Source organism: Aulonocara stuartgranti (assembly GCF_965226115.1).
Source record: "Aulonocara stuartgranti genome assembly, chromosome: 8".
In the NCBI taxonomy this organism is placed as follows: domain Eukaryota; kingdom Metazoa; phylum Chordata; class Actinopteri; order Cichliformes; family Cichlidae; genus Aulonocara; species Aulonocara stuartgranti.
Genome location: NC_138959.1, coordinates 18,411,020 through 18,431,135, shown reverse-complemented (window position 1 = coordinate 18,431,135; position 20,116 = coordinate 18,411,020). Strand labels below are relative to the sequence as shown.

The 20,116-nt window shown below is 41.4% G+C and overlaps 1 protein-coding gene and 3 long non-coding RNA genes across 22 annotated transcripts; 3 read left to right on the top strand and 1 right to left on the bottom strand.

Annotated features, from left to right (window-relative positions):
* The first annotated feature begins 1,016 nt into the window (after positions 1-1,016).
* Positions 1,017-4,155, top strand: LOC309713135. Of its 4 annotated transcripts, none has more exons than XR_014278497.1 (3): positions 1,017-1,338; positions 1,856-1,947; positions 3,115-4,155. It is a non-coding gene; the product is annotated as an uncharacterized lncRNA (long non-coding RNA). The 4 variants fall into 4 exon arrangements; XR_014278498.1 differs by having other exon boundaries at positions 1,017-1,388; XR_014278499.1 differs by lacking the exon at positions 1,017-1,338 and adding an exon at positions 1,602-1,701.
* Positions 4,156-9,149: 4,994 nt separating this feature from the next.
* LOC309713134 lies at positions 9,150-11,694 on the top strand. Of its 4 annotated transcripts, none has more exons than XR_014278493.1 (3): positions 9,150-9,404; positions 9,926-10,017; positions 11,185-11,694. It is a non-coding gene; the product is annotated as an uncharacterized lncRNA (long non-coding RNA). The 4 variants fall into 4 exon arrangements; XR_014278494.1 differs by having other exon boundaries at positions 9,150-9,454; XR_014278495.1 differs by lacking the exon at positions 9,150-9,404 and adding an exon at positions 9,672-9,771.
* A 90-nt stretch (positions 11,695-11,784) lies between these two features.
* LOC309713131 (uncharacterized protein) lies at positions 11,785-16,464 on the bottom strand. Of its 8 annotated transcripts, none has more exons than XM_082544518.1 (4): positions 15,294-16,293; positions 14,233-14,775; positions 13,292-13,336; positions 11,785-13,199 (listed from the first exon to the last, which is right to left on the bottom strand). In XM_082544518.1, exons 3-4 carry the CDS (start codon positions 13,329-13,331, stop codon positions 12,421-12,423), a joined length of 819 nt encoding a protein of 272 aa, XP_082400644.1. In that variant the 5' UTR covers positions 13,332-13,336; positions 14,233-14,775; positions 15,294-16,293; the 3' UTR covers positions 11,785-12,420. The 8 variants fall into 8 exon arrangements, with proteins under 8 accessions (XP_082400644.1, XP_082400645.1, XP_082400646.1 ...); XM_082544519.1 differs by having other exon boundaries at positions 14,550-14,775; XM_082544520.1 differs by having other exon boundaries at positions 15,322-16,293.
* A 133-nt stretch (positions 16,465-16,597) lies between these two features.
* Positions 16,598-20,103, top strand: LOC309713136. Of its 6 annotated transcripts, none has more exons than XR_014278501.1 (4): positions 16,598-17,814; positions 18,079-18,200; positions 18,335-18,426; positions 19,594-20,103. It is a non-coding gene; the product is annotated as an uncharacterized lncRNA (long non-coding RNA). The 6 variants fall into 6 exon arrangements; XR_014278503.1 differs by having other exon boundaries at positions 16,598-17,864; positions 18,084-18,200; XR_014278504.1 differs by having other exon boundaries at positions 16,598-17,864; positions 18,079-18,181.
* Positions 20,104-20,116: the final 13 nt, after the last annotated feature.

The window sequence follows — 20,116 nt, the reverse complement described above, 5'->3', positions numbered from 1 at the left end:
TTTTAAAAAGCTTTTTAAATTGATCAGTGAGGTGGCTTTCATTGGTTTTAAAGGTAGCCTATTATGCTATTTTCAACCTACACATTAATATTCTTCGATCCTACAAGTTGCATTGCATGATTCAACACACAAAATAGTCTATTAGGTTTTATCTATATTCTTCTTAATGCAGCCCATCAGCTCATCCAGCGTCTTTTGGCTGGCAAGGACTACCTGCAAGTGTGCTAATTTGAAGCTCTGTTAATGTTTAACGAGCATCAACCATTATAACAATAAACACAATTACACCTTTGCATTTTTGGATAATGTCCCATTTTATAGTAGTTTTGCCTCTGCACACGACCATAGTGGATTTTAGATCAAACAATGAAGACTTTAATTCAAGGGGTTTAACAAAAGTACTAGCCTACATTAACTGATTAGAAATTTTAAAAAATATATATTTTTTGCATAGTGCTCCTTTTTGAAAGACCTAAAAGTAATTTGTCATGGTCTACAGTCAAGATGTCTTCACGAATGGAAATACAGAGGGTTTACTACAAGGTGCAAACAATTAGCAAGGACAGATTAGAGTTTGCTGCTAATAGAACCAGTTCACTAGTGTTTATTGATGATGTGACTGTACAGGGCTATGCTCTCAGCTCGTATTCAGCCAAATGCTGCAAAACTGCTCGGCCAGCAGTTGACAGTGCAAATGGATAGCACCCCAAAGCAAACTGCAAATGCAAAGAGTTTCTCAAGGCAAAGAAATGGAATATTCTTCAACTGGCCGATCAGTCACATGATCTCAACCAGGGGCGATTTTAGCCCATTTTCGGGAGGTGCTTCAGCTGTTTGTGTGACACACTACTAAAAATATGAAAAGCATACAGTACTTGGTTGAGACGTAACACTTTAGCAACAATATGATAGATAACCTCTCCCCCTCCCAAAATGGTTTGTTCCAGCTCGCCTCTCCGCTGCTCTGGCTCTGGCGCCCTTTCTGCCAGCGCGATGGTGTCTGAGATGCAGCAGACCTTCTGTTGACTGCAGCTTGAATCATTTTGATGCATTTTTTGGTTTATGTATACTTATGCACTAAGTTATGCAATAGGCCAATGTTGAAATTTGGCATAGTAAATGTTGCAGTTATTTGTGCAGTCTGTGCATTTGTTTAATGGTTTGAGGCCGTGTGCCGATTTGTACAGTGGACAGTTGTATGTGGAATAAAAGTAGCAAATAGTACAGAGGTGTATCTCATGTGTTTACTGTTGCACGTCATCTGTGTCCTCATGTTTAGCCTGCCGCGGCCGTTGGTTGGAGGAGCCGCAATAGTTTGGAAAGGAAGGAAGCAGTAAGGTCAGTTTCCATTCTGGGTTTTCAGCATTAATAAAGAAACCTGCAACAAGGTGAGTAATGTTTGAGGTCCAAAAGAAATCAACACAGAGAAATTTTTACAGTGCTTTTCTACTCTACCTGAACATTCAAAGCGCTCTATACAGGTTGCCTCATTCACACCTGTTCATAGAAGCCCTTTTTCTGTGCTTTCTACCTAACACACACATTCATACTCTGATGAATGCATCAGAGAGTGACTTGGGGTTAATGTCTTGCCCAAGGACAGTTAGCATGCACTCTGGAGCAGCCAGGGATCGACCCAAAAACCATCTGATTAGTAGATGACCTGCTCCACCTCCTGAGCCACAGCCACCCCTTTCAGAGGTAAAGAATGATTTAGAAAGTAAGTACAGTAATTTTTTGAGGTGATTTGATTAAAAAAAAATCATTTTTGCTTCTAATTACATAATTAAGGTGTAATTACATCTTCCAACAAATTGATACATAAACGTATCATTTATCTACTAAAAATACATAGGAGCTGGCGTCATGTTGTGGAAGCTGCCATCTTGCCCCACCATCATACACTGGCTGAGATGGGCATCGCTGCGCCGCCTTTTCATGTTTTATGTAAGTGGATTTATACATTACTTTGAATTTAAAGATGTCAAATAGCTCTTTCACACTACATATGACTATTTCACATTTGTACATGTATATTTTGGTGATCTCTTTCTCAGTATGTTTTTCTTCTTATGGAAATAAGCTAATTTTAAACCAGTTAATGTTAGGCTCCAGTGTCCTAAGAAATCACACCTTTCCCCTGATAAACAAATTGATTGGATTCTCACATTGTGTGGGAATTGATTATCAATTACAACTTCAATGAGCCACTTCAAAGAAAGTTTCACCCGCGTGGGCAGCAACAGAAAGTCCAGATGTGGAAACAGAAGGTTTCCACATTAAAATATCGATATTTGAATCATTTTGGGGTAAATTGTAGTTTTTCATTAACAGGAACACAGTGGAAAGAAACTATCATTCAGATTGTCTACATTGGAAAGAACTACTCCCTCTTCCGCCTTTTATAGTCATGTGTGAAATACGGCTGTATAAATGTGTGGCAGCCTGTGGCGTGCGCACTCACAACAATGGCTGAGCGTAACTGGAGTCATGTGCGCACGTATTTTACATCCACAAACAGCCCAGACGTGGTTTGCGATACATGTGGCAAGAAAGTGAGGTGTTGTGGCAACACCACTAACCTTGTCAAACACCTCAAAGTAAATCATATCACAGAATATGACGAGCTTATGTTGAGGCAAACTGAAGAGGAGGAGAAGGACGGGTGCTGCTAGGGTGAGACAGACGTCTCTCAGGGAGTCCTTTAGTGCTGCAGGCAGGCAAGGTGTTCACATAGTGCACAACTTCAGGTTTTTGATTTCTATATGATGAATTCTGCATTATTAAGTGATAAGAACAAGTAATCTGATGTCCTGTAATGATTATGACGCTATAATTTGAGATACAATAAAAGAGTAAAGTTTTTGTACAAAGTATCGGAGCAGTATCGTCGATACCACCCTGAATTTTACGTGGTATGGGATCGGAAAGGAAATCAGTGGTATCACACATCACTAGTGATCAAATGTCAGGCCAAGCTGGAACTGATTCCTGTCTTCTGTAACTTCTACAACACTGTCCAATAGAGACACGTGAATGAAATGCAGCGTCATTAAAAACACTGATGATCTTTATTTAAAAATGTAATACATTTACATCTGAATAAACTTTTAGGCATTACGCTGACGGACGGATGGATGGACCATGAATGCTTTCTCATCCTTCTTGTCATGCACCATGGAAGTGTCTGAGGGGCTTTTCCACTTGGAATGGGGATACTGTGTCCACACTTCAGAGGTGGAGTTTCCAGCATCTCACCTGGGCCTCATCTGCAAACAATCAGCAGGAGGGCTTCTTAAACCAGCGCTGCCTGCTACTCCTCGCCAGTTTGTTCTGCCATCTCCAGTGGTAACTAGGCTTCCCCTCTGCTCCAGTTCTGGCGTGCTCCTTCCCTGTGTTTAACCTTGTTTTCCCTGTGTTTAGGTCTCCTCTGCCAACGTACTCATCCTACCCTCAAACTCCCTTACCCGTCCAGCAACTTCTTCTCCCTCTGTTGCAGAATTCCCGTTGGATTGTTCCCATCAGGAGCCAGGTGTTCAGTCTCTCGATAGCTTTTCCTCTGGTTCCTGCTGTCTGCTGACACTCCTAGCTCGAGCCACGTTCTCCATTCCCTCTCTTTAAACAAAGTCTTATAAATAGTTTAACCATGTGCATTGAATCTGCATTTGGGTCTAAGCTTTCTATGCAGGGAAGAAATCATCACAGTGACATCTATTTAATTTTCAATTCAATTTTATTTAAAGAGCGCCAAATGACAGCAACAGTCACCTGAAGGCGCTTTATATTGTAAGATATACTTACAAAGAAAACCCCAACAATCATATGACCCCCTATGAGCAAGCACTTTGGCGACAGTGGGAAGGAAAAACTCCCTTTTAACAGGAAGAAACCTCCAGCAGAACCAGGCTCAGGGAGGGGCGGCCATCTGCTGCGACCGGTTGGGGAGGGGCAAGGAAAATAGTATAAAGACATGGAACAGAGACAGAGGTTAATAACAAGTACCATTCAGTGCAGAGAGGTCTATTAAACATAGTGGGTGAAGAAGAAACACCCAGTGCATCATGGGAATCCCCCGGCAGCCTAATGCTGGGCATACACTGTGCGATTTTTGGCCCATTTTGAGCCGATTTTTCAGTCGTGCGATCGTTTTGGGGATCGTCCCAAGTTTGGCCTTGATCAAACTTCTCACCCCTGCGAGTCAATCCTACAGTTTGATCAGGAGCCGAATAACGCGACTGAAAAATCGCAGCACAGTGTATGCCCAGCTTATTGCAGCATAGAGGATTCAGGATCACCTGAGTAGGCCATCAGATTACTGAAAGGATACTGAAAAAACCCGTCGAAGTAGTCTTAGTCTTCATTGCTGCTGGTCGACTCAATTGAACACCTCTGAAGTTTGCACACAGGCAAGTATTCCTCTTCTTGCTCAAAATCCTCTCGGGAACGCTTCCTCGAGCCTCCAGTTTCGTGTTCAAGCTCTTCGTGCGCATCTTCAAATACTTCAGAGTCATCATCGCTCCATCTCATTCTTTTGTTTGCTCCTAAATCTTCTTCATCCCTCTCTCTAGACCTCTTCCTGGAAACACCTGGCTGAGGGTCCTCTTCTGGGATGTACTGGCGAACATCCATGCGGCCTTCAAATGCCTCCTCATTTTCAATGCCACCAACATTGAAAATGATCACAACCACAGCATCCCCGTGCTGTTCATCGTTGTCACCATTGGCATTATTGTCCCTCACATGAATATTTTGAACATCGTCGTCGTCGTCATCGTCATCGTCATCGTTGCCGTCGCCGTCGCCGTCGCCGCCGTCATTGTCGTCATCGTTGTCGTCATCGTCGTTGTCGTTGTCGTCGTCGTCGTCATCGTCGTTGTCGTCGTCGTCGTCGTCATCGTCGTCATCGTCGTCGTCGTCATCGTCGTCATCGTCATCGTCATCGTCTTCGTCCCCGTAAAGGTAATTGTCATATTGTGCCAGTACTGAAGCTATTAGCGCATCTAGATAGCAACAATATTCATGGAGAGCGCGATACAGTCTGTTCAGGAAGCCATTAGCAGGTTCCTGATCTCCATTTGCCAACATTCGTGGGTTAACCTGTTGGCCTGCAAGATCATTAAATCTTTTAATTAACATCCATAACTATCTGCTGAAAATCTGTTTTTCATCAATTTCAAGACTGAGTACATGTGCTTACCGTTTTGGTTATTTTGTGGTCCGTCTCCACTTGCACTCATTTTGACTACAAGGAACACAAAACAACAATGATCACTAAACCTCAACCCAGAATGTTCAGAGAATTTGCTTTTTTTGTGATGACTTTAGGCTGCGTCCAAACGTACACGGCTATGTTTGAAAACGGACGTTTTTCCTTTTTCGTTTAAAAAAAAATAAAAATCCAGTCCACATGTGCAGTTTTGAAAAAATATCTCCTTCCACATCTAAACACTAAAAACAAAGTGAAACGCTGTCAAGAACACGCCAAATCTTAACCGTGTAGAAATGTTGGCCAATCAGAAGTCTAGAAGCCTGGGTGGGAAAACCTCATAAAACCTTACGTACTTCTGAGAAGTTTTTGTCTTTTTCTGGAAAAGCAGCTAATTTTGTGTTACTTTCACGTGCCTTCATCGTTTCAAATGTTAATAACTAAAGACAGACTCACAACTTTGGAATGGACTAAATGCATACAGCATACATAAATGTCATTTTTTAAAATTACATTTCTTCCAAACCGACGTCAGGATTTGGGTTGGGAGAGCGTCTGTGTTGAATGTAGAATCCACGTCTGATGTAAGCGTGTAAAAACTGCAGATACTAAGATTAACAGACACAGTATGTTGTCTACATCTGCCATTGTAGAAATTGATCTCATGTAAACAATAACGTGGCCACAGCGTGACTTCAACAGCGGCGCACACTTTTGACATTGCCTGAGTAAATGTCCGTTTTCCTCGTCCACACCTGAACACAAAAACGTGCTTTTTAAAAATCTCACCTTTCAGTGACTCAATCTGCTGTTTAGGTGTGGACGAAAGGCCCAAATGCAGAGACAAAGCTGCGCTTTCAAAAATAGCCGTGTACATGTGCACGTAGGCTCAGTTTCTCAGAAATTCTAATAGTTTGTTTGAGAACAAAACTTACGTCTTCTCTATTTTCCTAAATGAACAAAATAATCTGAGAAATAATCGTGTTAAAAAGAGCTTCTGTCACTCTAAGATATGATTAAGAACATTTTCTAATTTATGTATCATTTGTCAAATATTACATCAGCTGACAAATAGTTAAGTCTTCATTTGTTTTCCTGAATAATAGATCCACATCATCCTCTCTATGATGGAAAATATAGTCTAGTCTTGCACAATGTAAAGTACATAAATACTGTCCTGGCAAGCAGGGAAATCAGGCTTTATATATTTAAGTAAATGATCTTGAGTTTATAAACTGAAATTTGAGCTTACTTTAGTTCTTGGTAGATTACACAGCAGTTAATCCTCAGGGAAACGTCCAAATGTCACTAAATAGTGGTCTGCTTTCATTCGGTTGCAGTGTCTCTTCAGTTTTGTGTTCATATGCTGATGTTTTCATTCAAACATGCTTAAATGCTGTGATGTCACTTTAGCAGCAAAGACTGCGGAATGTGCAGAGATTCTTTTGACATCAAGTTGTTTGCTCAGATTTTGATATCTTTTAAATGGAGACAAAACAAAACGCTATGGCAACAAAACAACAAGCTGTTTCCAGTGCTTAATATTTAACATGTCTTTGTTATAAATTTTATTTGTACAAATCTGTGATGTTGATGTGCACAACGTGGGATTTAGACCTCGGAGGGTTAATCAACAAATCACGAAAAATTAGGTTTAAATTTCTGTTCATGACGGTGCAGATTTCTGACATTTTGTGTACTTGAAGCATTTAACAATTTGATTGTTTTCTAATAAAAACTGTGTGAAACTCAAGTTAGAACTGTGTTTGTAAATGAACCGTCCCATGTTGTGTAGCTTTCTGGATTTTATACTTATTGGGCTACATATCAATTTACTATACAGGCTATACAGTAGATAAAATCTAAACTCACATGTTTTATGTAACTAAAGTGTTTAATCATGTGGGCTACAGACAGTAATCAAGTTATGGACTATATTGATATGAAAAACATGCATACTTAGTGCATTTGAATCATTTTAACCATATGTAACCACCTGCATGTCATGGTCCTGGGACTTCTACCTGGTTTTTTGTGTGTCTTGTATTGTTGTTGTTTGATGTCAGCTTTAGGGTCCCTCGGTTGTTCTGTTAAGATGTTGCTTATTTGATTTCCCCTCGTGACTTTACCCCCTGTGTGCCCCCTCTGTGTATCTGCCAGCCCCCATGCCTCGTTTCTCCTCCTTGTGTTTTATTCCATGTTTTCCCAGCCCGCTATGTCTGTGTTCTCTTCCAATCTGGTCTGCGTCTCTGTGTGCTTCCTGTTTTACTTTGATAGTCTCCCGTCAGTGTTGTGTTACTCCTGCCGTGTCTCGTTATGATTATCAGTGTCGCCTGTGTTCCCCGTGTGCTCCCACTTCCCTCGTTAACCCTCTGTGTATTTGTGTCCACGTCTCCTACATTACCTACATAATAGAGCTATAATAAATGTTTGTTTGGGGTTTTTTTAAGTACAGAAATCAGCTGCTAAAATAATTGTTTTGACTTTTTGGGAATGCTTTACGGTCTGTTCTGTAGGAACGCTGAATTAATATATTGACTGTCTGGCCCCTTCTGGCTATTTAATAGTTGCTGAAGGAGATTTTGTTCATCCCCAGCTAATCTCATCCATATTTATATAAAATCTAGCATACTCCACACCACACAAAGTCAGAAGCCAGTTAAAATCTGTATGTGGTACCTGAGGCGGTGCTGCACTGACCAGTTGTTTCTGGCTATTTGCTGGTTCAGCCTGCCTATCACTGCAACTCTTGGCTCTTATTGGTCAGGCTGGTGTGTGTGTGTGTGTGTGTGTGTGTGTGTGTGTGTGTGTGTGTGTGTGTGTGTGTGTGTGTGTGTGTGTGCGTATTGTAAAGACTTGATTCCCACAGTCCAAGTCAGGGTTTTAAAATGCGTTGCTGTCTCCATCCAGCATCAAAGCTGCATTGAAATTTCCTTCAATGAAATTTTGGCTCAAAGAAAAACAGTGTTGTTACTGTCAATCTCCAGTTAAAATAAAAGTGTAATTAAACCAAACGAAAGTAATGTACTAATGCTGGTCAAGACATTACCTGTAGCTGAGTGACATTTCCTCCAATTTCTGTTGGTGTCTGCAGTTTCCACTGGGGCTTAGTGTCACCTCTACTGCTACCCGACTGCACCACCATCCTCCACATTGCTATGCGTCCATTGGTGGTGCCAGCTGCTAGGATTTCTGAGTGTTGCAGAATTTTTAAAAAAGCAACGAGTTTTGTTTTTTTTAACCTATGCATTTGGAAACATTCAGGAATATGGTGATGGGAAAGAAAAAGGTGGTTTCCATGAAGTCTCCCTCTCGCATCCACCTTCCATACTGCCAAAGCTCCAGACTGTCAATAACAATAATAACAGTAATAGTTAACAGTTAATTTGCCTAGCACTTTCAAAACAGTTACAAAGTGTGTTAAAGAACACAATAAAATCTTAGTTAAAAACTCAAAAGAAAAGTTCAAAGAGTTAAAACACGAAACGGTTTGTTTTCTTTTTGCATTGAGCCAGGCTGCACAGACAGCTAAGAGTGTCTGATGTGCAGAATGCAGGCAGTGACTTGGTTCATAAAAAGTGACCAAATCTGTAACAAGGCTTGTACCCATGTATCGTATACCCAAAAGGTTGTGAGGAGGAGAATGATGATTTATTTCTTTGAATTTGTTATAAGTCTGGCAGCTGAGATTTAAATGAGCTGGAGGTGAAAGATGGACTTCTGGCTGAGATCCCAGTAGAAGGAATTACAATTATTCAAACACAATGAGATAAAAGGATTTAATGGGTGTGATAAATGTGGTTGCACTCACCTGTTCACGGCACCTGATGTTAATGAGCAGAAAGGTAGGGTGAGCATGAGGCGAAACCTGTTGACTGCAGCTTGAGCGCAGCTTGAATCATTTTGATGCATCTTTTGGTTTATGTATACTTCTGCACTAAGTTATGCAATAGGCCAATGTTGAAATTTGGCATAGTAAATGTTGCAGTTATTTGTGCAGTCTGTGCATTTGTTTAATGGTTTGAGGCCGTGTGCCGATTTGTACAGTGGACAGTTGTATGTGGAATAAAAGTAGCAAATAGTACAGAGGTGTATCTCATGTGTTTACTGTTGCACGTCATCTGTGTCCTCATGTTTAGCCTGCCGCGGCCGTTGGTTGGAGGAGCCGCAATAGTTTGGAAAGGAAGGAAGCAGTAAGGTCAGTTTCCATTCTGGGTTTTCAGCATTAATAAAGAAACCTGCAACAAGGTGAGTAATGTTTGAGGTCCAAAAGAAATCAACACAGAGAAATTTTTACAGTGCTTTTCTACTCTACCTGAACATTCAAAGCGCTCTATACAGGTTGCCTCATTCACACCTGTTCATAGAAGCCCTTTTTCTGTGCTTTCTACCTAACATTCACACACATTCATACTCTGATGAATGCATCAGAGAGTGACTTGGGGTTAATGTCTTGCCCAAGGACAGTTAGCATGCACTCTGGAGCAGCCAGGGATCGACCCAAAAACCATCTGATTAGTAGATGACCTGCTCCACCTCCTGAGCCACAGCCACCCCTTTCAGAGGTAAAGAATGATTTAGAAAGTAAGTACAGTAATTTTTTGAGGTGATTTGATTAAAAAAAAATCATTTTTGCTTCTAATTACATAATTAAGGTGTAATTACATCTTCCAACAAATTGATACATAAATGTATCATTTATCTACTAAAAATACATAGGAGCTGGCGTCATGTTGTGGAAGCTGCCATCTTGCCCCACCATCATACACTGGCTGAGATGGGCATCGCTGCGCCGCCTTTTCATGTTTTATGTAAGTGGATTTATACATTACTTTGAATTTAAAGATGTCAAATAGCTCTTTCACACTACATATGACTATTTCACATTTGTACATGTATATTTTGGTGATCTCTTTCTCAGTATGTTTTTCTTCTTATGGAAATAAGCTAATTTTAAACCAGTTAATGTTAGGCTCCAGTGTCCTAAGAAATCACACCTTTCCCCTGATAAACAAATTGATTGGATTCTCACATTGTGTGGGAATTGATTATCAATTACAACTTCAATGAGCCACTTCAAAGAAAGTTTCACCCGCGTGGGCAGCAACAGAAAGTCCAGATGTGGAAACAGAAGGTTTCCACATTAAAATATCGATATTTGAATCATTTTGGGGTAAATTGTAGTTTTTCATTAACAGGAACACAGTGGAAAGAAACTATCATTCAGATTGTCTACATTGGAAAGAACTACTCCCTCTTCCGCCTTTTATAGTCATGTGTGAAATACGGCTGTATAAATGTGTGGCAGCCTGTGGCGTGCGCACTCACAACAATGGCTGAGCGTAACTGGAGTCATGTGCGCACGTATTTTACATCCACAAACAGCCCAGACGTGGTTTGCGATACATGTGGCAAGAAAGTGAGGTGTTGTGGCAACACCACTAACCTTGTCAAACACCTCAAAGTAAATCATATCACAGAATATGACGAGCTTATGTTGAGGCAAACTGAAGAGGAGGAGAAGGACGGGTGCTGCTAGGGTGAGACAGACGTCTCTCAGGGAGTCCTTTAGTGCTGCAGGCAGGCAAGGTGTTCACATAGTGCACAACTTCAGGTTTTTGATTTCTATATGATGAATTCTGCATTATTAAGTGATAAGAACAAGTAATCTGATGTCCTGTAATGATTATGACGCTATAATTTGAGATACAATAAAAGAGTAAAGTTTTTGTACAAAGTATCGGAGCAGTATCGTCGATACCACCCTGAATTTTACTTGGTATGGGATCGGAAAGGAAATCAGTGGTATCACACATCACTAGTGATCAAATGTCAGGCCAAGCTGGAACTGATTCCTGTCTTCTGTAACTTCTACAACACTGTCCAATAGAGACACATGAATGAACTGCAGCGTCATTAAAAACACTGATGATCTTTATTTAAAAATGTAATACATTTACATCTGAATAAACTTTTAGGCATTACGCTGACGGACGGATGGATGGACCATGAATGCTTTCTCATCCTTCTTGTCATGCACCATGGAAGTGTCTGAGGGGCTTTTCCACTTGGAATGGGGATACTGTGTCCACACTTCAGAGGTGGAGTTTCCAGCATCTCACCTGGGCCTCATCTGCAAACAATCAGCAGGAGGGCTTCTTAAACCAGCGCTGCCTGCTACTCCTCGCCAGTTTGTTCTGCCATCTCCAGTGGTAACTAGGCTTCCCCTCTGCTCCAGTTCTGGCGTGCTCCTTCCCTGTGTTTAACCTTGTTTTCCCTGTGTTTAGGTCTCCTCTGCCAACGTACTCATCCTACCCTCAAACTCCCTTACCCGTCCAGCAACTTCTTCTCCCTCTGTTGCAGAATTCCCGTTGGATTGTTCCCATCAGGAGCCAGGTGTTCAGTCTCTCGATAGCTTTTCCTCTGGTTCCTGCTGTCTGCTGACACTCCTAGCTCGAGCCACGTTCTCCATTCCCTCTCTTTAAACAAAGTCTTATAAATAGTTTAACCATGTGCATTGAATCTGCATTTGGGTCTAAGCTTTCTATGCAGGGAAGAAATCATCACAGTGACATCTATTTAATTTTCAATTCAATTTTATTTAAAGAGCGCCAAATGACAGCAACAGTCACCTGAAGGCGCTTTATATTGTAAGATATACTTACAAAGAAAACCCCAACAATCATATGACCCCCTATGAGCAAGCACTTTGGCGACAGTGGGAAGGAAAAACTCCCTTTTAACAGGAAGAAACCTCCAGCAGAACCAGGCTCAGGGAGGGGCGGCCATCTGCTGCGACCGGTTGGGGAGGGGCAAGGAAAATAGTATAAAGACATGGAACAGAGACAGAGGTTAATAACAAGTACCATTCAGTGCAGAGAGGTCTATTAAACATAGTGGGTGAAGAAGAAACACCCAGTGCATCATGGGAATCCCCCGGCAGCCTAATGCTGGGCATACACTGTGCGATTTTTGGCCCATTTTGAGCCGATTTTTCAGTCGTGCGATCGTTTTGGGGATCGTCCCGAGTTTGGCCTTGATCAAACTTCTCACCCCTGCGAGTCAATCCTACAGTTTGATCAGGAGCCGAATAACGCGACTGAAAAATCGCAGCACAGTGTATGCCCAGCTTATTGCAGCATAGAGGATTCAGGATCACCTGAGTAGGCCATCAGATTACTGAAAGGATACTGAAAAAACCCGTCGAAGTAGTCTTAGTCTTCATTGCTGCTGGTCGACTCAATTGAACACCTCTGAAGTTTGCACACAGGCAAGTATTCCTCTTCTTGCTCAAAATCCTCTCGGGAACGCTTCCTCGAGCCTCCAGTTTCGTGTTCAAGCTCTTCGTGCGCATCTTCAAATACTTCAGAGTCATCATCGCTCCATCTCATTCTTTTGTTTGCTCCTAAATCTTCTTCATCCCTCTCTCTAGACCTCTTCCTGGAAACACCTGGCTGAGGGTCCTCTTCTGGGATGTACTGGCGAACATCCATGCGGCCTTCAAATGCCTCCTCATTTTCAATGCCACCAACATTGAAAATGATCACAACCACAGCATCCCCGTGCTGTTCATCGTTGTCACCATTGGCATTATTGTCCCTCACATGAATATTTTGAACATCGTCGTCGTCGTCATCGTCATCGTTGCCGTCGCCGTCGCCGCCGTCATTGTCGTCATCGTTGTCGTCATCGTCGTTGTCGTTGTCGTTGTCGTTGTCGTCGTCGTCGTCATCGTCGTCATCGTCGTTGTCGTCGTCGTCGTCGTCGTCGTCGTCATCGTCGTCATCGTCGTCGTCGTCATCGTCATCGTCGTCATCGTCATCGTCATCGTCTTCGTCCCCGTAAAGGTAATTGTCATATTGTGCCAGTACTGAAGCTATTAGCTCATCTAGATAGCAACAATATTCATGGAGAGCGCGATACAGTCTGTTCAGGAAGCCATTAGCAGGTTCCTGATCTCCATTTGCCAACATTCGTGGGTTAACCTGTTGGCCTGCAAGATCATTAAATCTTTTAATTAACATCCATAACTATCTGCTGAAAATCTGTTTTTCATCAATTTCAAGACTGAGTACATGTGCTTACCGTTTTGGTTATTTTGTGGTCCGTCTCCACTTGCACTCATTTTGACTACAAGGAACACAAAACAACAATGATCACTAAACCTCAACCCAGAATGTTCAGAGAATTTGCTTTTTTTGTGATGACTTTAGGCTGCGTCCAAACGTACACGGCTATGTTTGAAAACGGACAATTTTCCTTTTTCGTTTAAAAAAAAAAAATCCAGTCCACATGTGCAGTTTTGAAAAAATATCTCCTTCCACATCTAAACACTAAAAACAAAGTGAAACGCTGTCAAGAACACGCCAAATCTTAACCGTGTAGAAATGTTGGCCAATCAGAAGTCTAGAAGCCTGGGTGGGAAAACCTCATAAAACCTTACGTACTTCTGAGAAGTTTTTGTCTTTTTCTGGAAAAGCAGCTAATTTTGTGTTACTTTCACGTGCCTTCATCGTTTCAAATGTTAATAACTAAAGACAGACTCACAACTTTGGAATGGACTAAATGCATACAGCATACATAAATGTCATTTTTTTAAATTACATTTCTTCCAAACCGACGTCAGGATTTGGGTTGGGAGAGCGTCTGTGTTGAATGTAGAATCCACGTCTGATGTAAGCGTGTAAAAACTGCAGATACTAAGATTAACAGACACAGTATGTTGTCTACATCTGCCATTGTAGAAATTGATCTCATGTAAACAATAACGTGGCCACAGCGTGACTTCAACAGCGGTGCACACTTTTGACATTGCCTGAGTAAATGTCCGTTTTCCTCGTCCACACCTGAACACAAAAACGTGCTTTTTAAAAATCTCACCTTTCAGTGACTCAATCTGCTGTTTAGGTGTGGACGAAAGGCCCAAATGCAGAGACAAAGCTGCGCTTTCAAAATTAGCCGTGTACATGTGCACGTAGGCTCAGTTTCTCAGAAATTCTAATAGTTTGTTTGAGAACAAAACTTACGTCTTCTCTATTTTCCTAAATGAACAAAATAATCTGAGAAATAATCGTGTTAAAAAGAGCTTCTGTCACTCTAAGATATGATTAAGAACATTTTCTAATTTATGTATCATTTGTCAAATATTACATCAGCTGACAAATAGTTAAGTCTTCATTTGTTTTCCTGAATAATAGATCCACATCATCCTCTCTATGATGGAAAATATAGTCTAGTCTTGCACAATGTAAAGTACATAAATACTGTCCTGGCAAGCAGGGAAATCAGGCTTTATATATTTAAGTAAATGATCTTGAGTTTATAAACTGAAATTTGAGCTTACTTTAGTTCTTGGTAGATTACACAGCAGTTAATCCTCAGGGAAACGTCCAAATGTCACTAAATAGTGGTCTGCTTTCATTCGGTTGCAGTGTCTCTTCAGTTTTGTGTTCATATGCTGATGTTTTCATTCAAACATGTTTAAATGCTGTGATGTCACTTTAGCAGCAAAGACTGCGGAATGTGCAGAGATTCTTTTGACATCAAGTTGTTTGCTCAGATTTTGATATCTTTTAAATGGAGACAAAACAAAACGCTATGGCAACAAAACAACAAGCTGTTTCCAGTGCTTAATATTTAACATGTCTTTGTTATAAATTTTATTTGTACAAATCTGTGATGTTGATGTGCACAACGTGGGATTTAGACCTCGGAGGGTTAATCAACAAATCACGAAAAATTAGGTTTAAATTTCTGTTCATGACGGTGCAGATTTCTGACATTTTGTGTACTTGAAGCATTTAACAATTTGATTGTTTTCTAATAAAAACTGTGTGAAACTCAAGTTAGAACTGTGTTTGTAAATGAACCGTCCCATGTTGTGTAGCTTTCTGGATTTTATACTTATTGGGCTACATATTAATTTACTATACAGGCTATACAGTAGATAAAATCTAACCTCACATGTTTTATGTAACTAAAGTGTTTAATCATGTGGGCTACAGACAGTAATCAAGTTATGGACTATATTGATATGAAAAACATGCATACTTAGTGCATTTGAATCATTTTAACCATATGTAACCACCTGCATGTCATGGTCCTGGGACTTCTACCTGGTTTTTTGTGTGTCTTGTATTGTTGTTGTTTGATGTCAGCTTTAGGGTCCCTCGGTTGTTCTGTTAAGATGTTGCTTATTTGATTTCCCCTCGTGACTTTACCCCCTGTGTGCCCCCTCTGTGTATCTGCCAGCCCCCATGCCTCGTTTCTCCTCCTTGTGTTTTATTCCATGTTTTCCCAGCCCGCTATGTCTGTGTTCTCTTCCAATCTGGTCTGCGTCTCTGTGTGCTTCCTGTTTTACTTTGATAGTCTCCCGTCAGTGTTGTGTTACTCCTGCCGTGTCTCGTTATGATTATCAGTGTCACCTGTGTTCCCCGTGTGCTCCCACTTCCCTCGTTAACCCTCTGTGTATTTGTGTCCACGTCTCCTACATTACCTACATAATAGAGCTATAATAAATGTTTGTTTGGGGTTTTTTTAAGTACAGAAATCAGCTGCTAAAATAATTGTTTTGACTTTTTGGGAATGCTTTACGGTCTGTTCTGTAGGAACGCTGAATTAATATATTGACTGTCTGGCCCCTTCTGGCTATTTAATAGTTGCTGAAGGAGATTTTGTTCATCCCCAGCTAATCTCATCCATATTTATATAAAATCTAGCATACTCCACACCACACAAAGTCAGAAGCCAGTTAAAATCTGTATGTGGTACCTGAGGCGGTGCTGCACTGACCAGTTGTTTCTGGCTATTTGCTGGTTCAGCCTGCCTATCACTGCAACTCTTGGCTCTTATTGGTCAGGCTGGTGTGTGTGTGTGTGTGTGTGTGTGTGTGTGTGTGTGTGTGTGTGTGTGTGTGTGTGTGTGTGTGCGTATTGTAAAGACTTGATTCCCACAGTCCAAGTCAGGGTTTTAAAATGCGTTGCTGTCTCCATCCAGCATCAAAGCTGCATTGAAATTTCCTTCAATGAAATTTTGGCTCAAAGAAAAACAGTGTTGTTACTGTCAATCTCCAGTTAAAATAAAAGTGTAATTAAACCAAACGAAAGTAATGTACTAATGCTGGTCAAGACATTACCTGTAGCTGAGTGACATTTCCTCCAATTTCTGTTGGTGTCTGCAGTTTCCACTGGGGCTTAGTGTCACCTCTACTGCTACCCGACTGCACCACCATCCTCCACATTGCTATGCGTCCATTGGTGGTGCCAGCTGCTAGGATTTCTGAGTGTTGCAGAATTTTTAAAAAAGCAACGAGTTTTGTTTTTTTTAACCTATGCATTTGGAAACATTCAGGAATATGGTGATGGGAAAGAAAAAGGTGGTTTCCATGAAGTCTCCCTCTCGCATCCACCTTCCATACTGCCAAAGCTCCAGACTGTCAATAACAATAATAACAGTAATAGTTAACAGTTAATTTGCCTAGCACTTTCAAAACAGTTACAAAGTGTGTTAAAGAACACAATAAAATCTTAGTTAAAAACTCAAAAGAAAAGTTCAAAGAGTTAAAACACGAAACGGTTTGTTTTCTTTTTGCATTGAGCCAGGCTGCACAGACAGCTAAGAGTGTCTGATGTGCAGAATGCAGGCAGTGACTTGGTTCATAAAAAGTGACCAAATCTGTAACAAGGCTTGTACCCATGTATCGTATACCCAAAAGGTTGTGAGGAGGAGAATGATGATTTATTTCTTTGAATTTGTTATAAGTCTGGCAGCTGAGATTTAAATGAGCTGGAGGTGAAAGATGGACTTCTGGCTGAGATCCCAGTAGAAGGAATTACAATTATTCAAACACAATGAGATAAAAGGATTTAATGGGTGTGATAAATGTGGTTGCACTCACCTGTTCACGGCACCTGATGTTAATGAGCAGAAAGGTAGGGTGAGCATGAGGCGAAACCTTCTGTTGACTGCAGCTTGAGCGCAGCTTGAATCATTTTGATGCATCTTTTGGTTTATGTATACTTCTGCACTAAGTTATGCAATAGGCCAATGTTGAAATTTGGCATAGTAAATGGTGCAGTTATTTGTGCAGTCTGTGCATTTGTTTAATGGTTTGAGGCCGTGTGCCGATTTGTACAGTGGACAGTTGTATGTGGAATAAAAGTAGCAAATAGTACAGAGGTGTATCTCATGGGGCGATCGTGGCTCAAGAGTTGGGAGTTCGCCTTGTAATCGGAAGGTTGCCGGTTCGAGCCCCGGCTTGGACAGTCTCGGTCGTTGTGTCCTTGGGCAAGACACTTCACCCGTTGCCGCCTGGTGGTGGTCAGAGGGCCCGGTGGTGCCAGTGTCCGGCAGCCTCGCCTCTGTCAGTGCGCCCCAGGGTGGCTGTGGCTACATTGTAGCTTGCCATCACCAGTGTGTGAATGTGTGTGTGAATGGGTGGATGACAGGTTGTGTAAAGCGCTTTGGGGTCCTTAGGGACTAGAAAAGCGCTATACAAATACAGGCCATTTACCATTTACTGTTGCACGTCATCTGTGTCCTCATGTTTAGCCTGCCGCGGCCGTTGGTTGGAGGAGCCGCAATAGTTTGGAAAGGAAGGAAGCAGTAAGGTCAGTTTCCATTCTGGGTTTTCAGCATTAATAAAGAAACCTGCAACAAGGTGAGTAATGTTTGAGGTCCAAAAGAAATCAACACAGAGAAATTTTTACAGTGCTTTTCTACTCTACCTGAACATTCAAAGCGCTCTATACAGGTTGCCTCATTCACACCTGTTCATAGAAGCCCTTTTTCTGTGCTTTCTACCTAACATTCACACACATTCATACTCTGATGAATGCATCAGAGAGTGACTTGGGGTTAATGTCTTGCCCAAGGACAGTTAGCATGCAGTCTGGAGCAGCCAGGGATCGACCCAAAAACCATCTGATTAGTAGATGACCTGCTCCACCTCCTGAGCCACAGCCACCCCTTTCAGAGGTAAAGAATGATTTAGAAAGTAAGTACAGTAATTTTTTGAGGTGATTTGATTAAAAAAAATCATTTTTGCTTCTAATTACATAATTAAGGTGTAATTACATCTTCCAACAAATTGATACATAAACGTATCATTTATCTACTAAAAATACATAGGAGCTGGCGTCATGTTGTGGAAGCTGCCATCTTGCCCCACCATCATACACTGGCTGAGATGGGCATCGCTGCGCCGCCTTTTCATGTTTTATGTAAGTGGATTTATACATTACTTTGAATTTAAAGATGTCAAATAGCTCTTTCACACTACATATGACTATTTCACATTTGTACATGTATATTTTGGTGATCTCTTTCTCAGTATGTTTTTCTTCTTATGGAAATAAGCTAATTTTAAACCAGTTAATGTTAGGCTCCAGTGTCCTAAGAAATCACACCTTTCCCCTGATAAACAAATTGATTGGATTCTCACATTGTGTGGGAATTGATTATCAATTACAACTTCAATGAGCCACTTCAAAGAAAGTTTCACCCGCGTGGGCAGCAACAGAAAGTCCAGATGTGGAAACAGAAGGTTTCCACATTAAAATATCGATATTTGAATCATTTTGGGGTAAATTGTAGTTTTTCATTAACAGGAACACAGTGGAAAGAAACTATCATTCAGATTGTCTACATTGGAAAGAACTACTCCCTCTTCCGCCTTTTATAGTCATGTGTGAAATACGGCTGTATAAATGTGTGGCAGCCTGTGGCGTGCGCACTCACAACAATGGCTGAGCGTAACTGGAGTCATGTGCGCACGTATTTTACATCCACAAACAGCCCAGACGTGGTTTGCGATACATGTGGCAAGAAAGTGAGGTGTTGTGGCAACACCACTAACCTTGTCAAACACCTCAAAGTAAATCATATCACAGAATATGACGAGCTTATGTTGAGGCAAACTGAAGAGGAGGAGAAGGACGGGTGCTGCTAGGGTGAGACAGACGTCTCTCAGGGAGTCCTTTAGTGCTGCAGGCAGGCAAGGTGTTCACATAGTGCACAACTTCAGGTTTTTGATTTCTATATGATGAATTCTGCATTATTAAGTGATAAGAACAAGTAATCTGATGTCCTGTAATGATTATGACGCTATAATTTGAGATACAATAAAAGAGTAAAGTTTTTGTACAAAGTATCGGAGCAGTATCGTCGATACCACCCTGAATTTTACTTGGTATGGGATCGGAAAGGAAATCAGTGGTATCACACATCACTAGTGATCAAATGTCAGGCCAAGCTGGAACTGATTCCTGTCTTCTGTAACTTCTACAACACTGTCCAATAGAGACACATGAATGAACTGCAGCGTCATTAAAAACACTGATGATCTTTATTTAAAAATGTAATACATTTACATCTGAATAAACTTTTAGGCATTACGCTGACGGAGGGATGGATGGACCATGAATGCTTTCTCATCCTTCTTGTCATGCACCATGGAAGTGTCTGAGGGGCTTTTCCACTTGGAATGGGGATACTGTGTCCACACTTCAGAGGTGGAGTTTCCAGCATCTCACCTGGGCCTCATCTGCAAACAATCAGCAGGAGGGCTTCTTAAACCAGCGCTGCCTGCTACTCCTCGCCAGTTTGTTCTGCCATCTCCAGTGGTAACTAGGCTTCCCCTCTGCTCCAGTTCTGGCGTGCTCCTTCCCTGTGTTTAACCTTGTTTTCCCTGTGTTTAGGTCTCCTCTGCCAACGTACTCATCCTACCCTCAAACTCCCTTACCCGTCCAGCAACTTCTTCTCCCTCTGTTGCAGAATTCCCGTTGGATTGTTCCCATCAGGAGCCAGGTGTTCAGTCTCTCGATAGCTTTTCCTCTGGTTCCTGCTGTCTGCTGACACTCCTAGCTCGAGCCACGTTCTCCATTCCCTCTCTTTAAACAAAGTCTTATAAAT

Excerpts from the sequence above, each read along its gene's own strand:
- LOC309713131 (XM_082544523.1), bottom strand. The coding sequence starts at position 13,331 with ATGAGTGCAAGTGGAGACGGACCACAAAATAACCAAAACG. Across the intron at positions 13,200-13,291 it reads ACCACAAAATAACCAAAACG|GCCAACAGGTTAACCCACGA; the intron begins GTAAGCACATGT and ends ATGATCTTGCAG.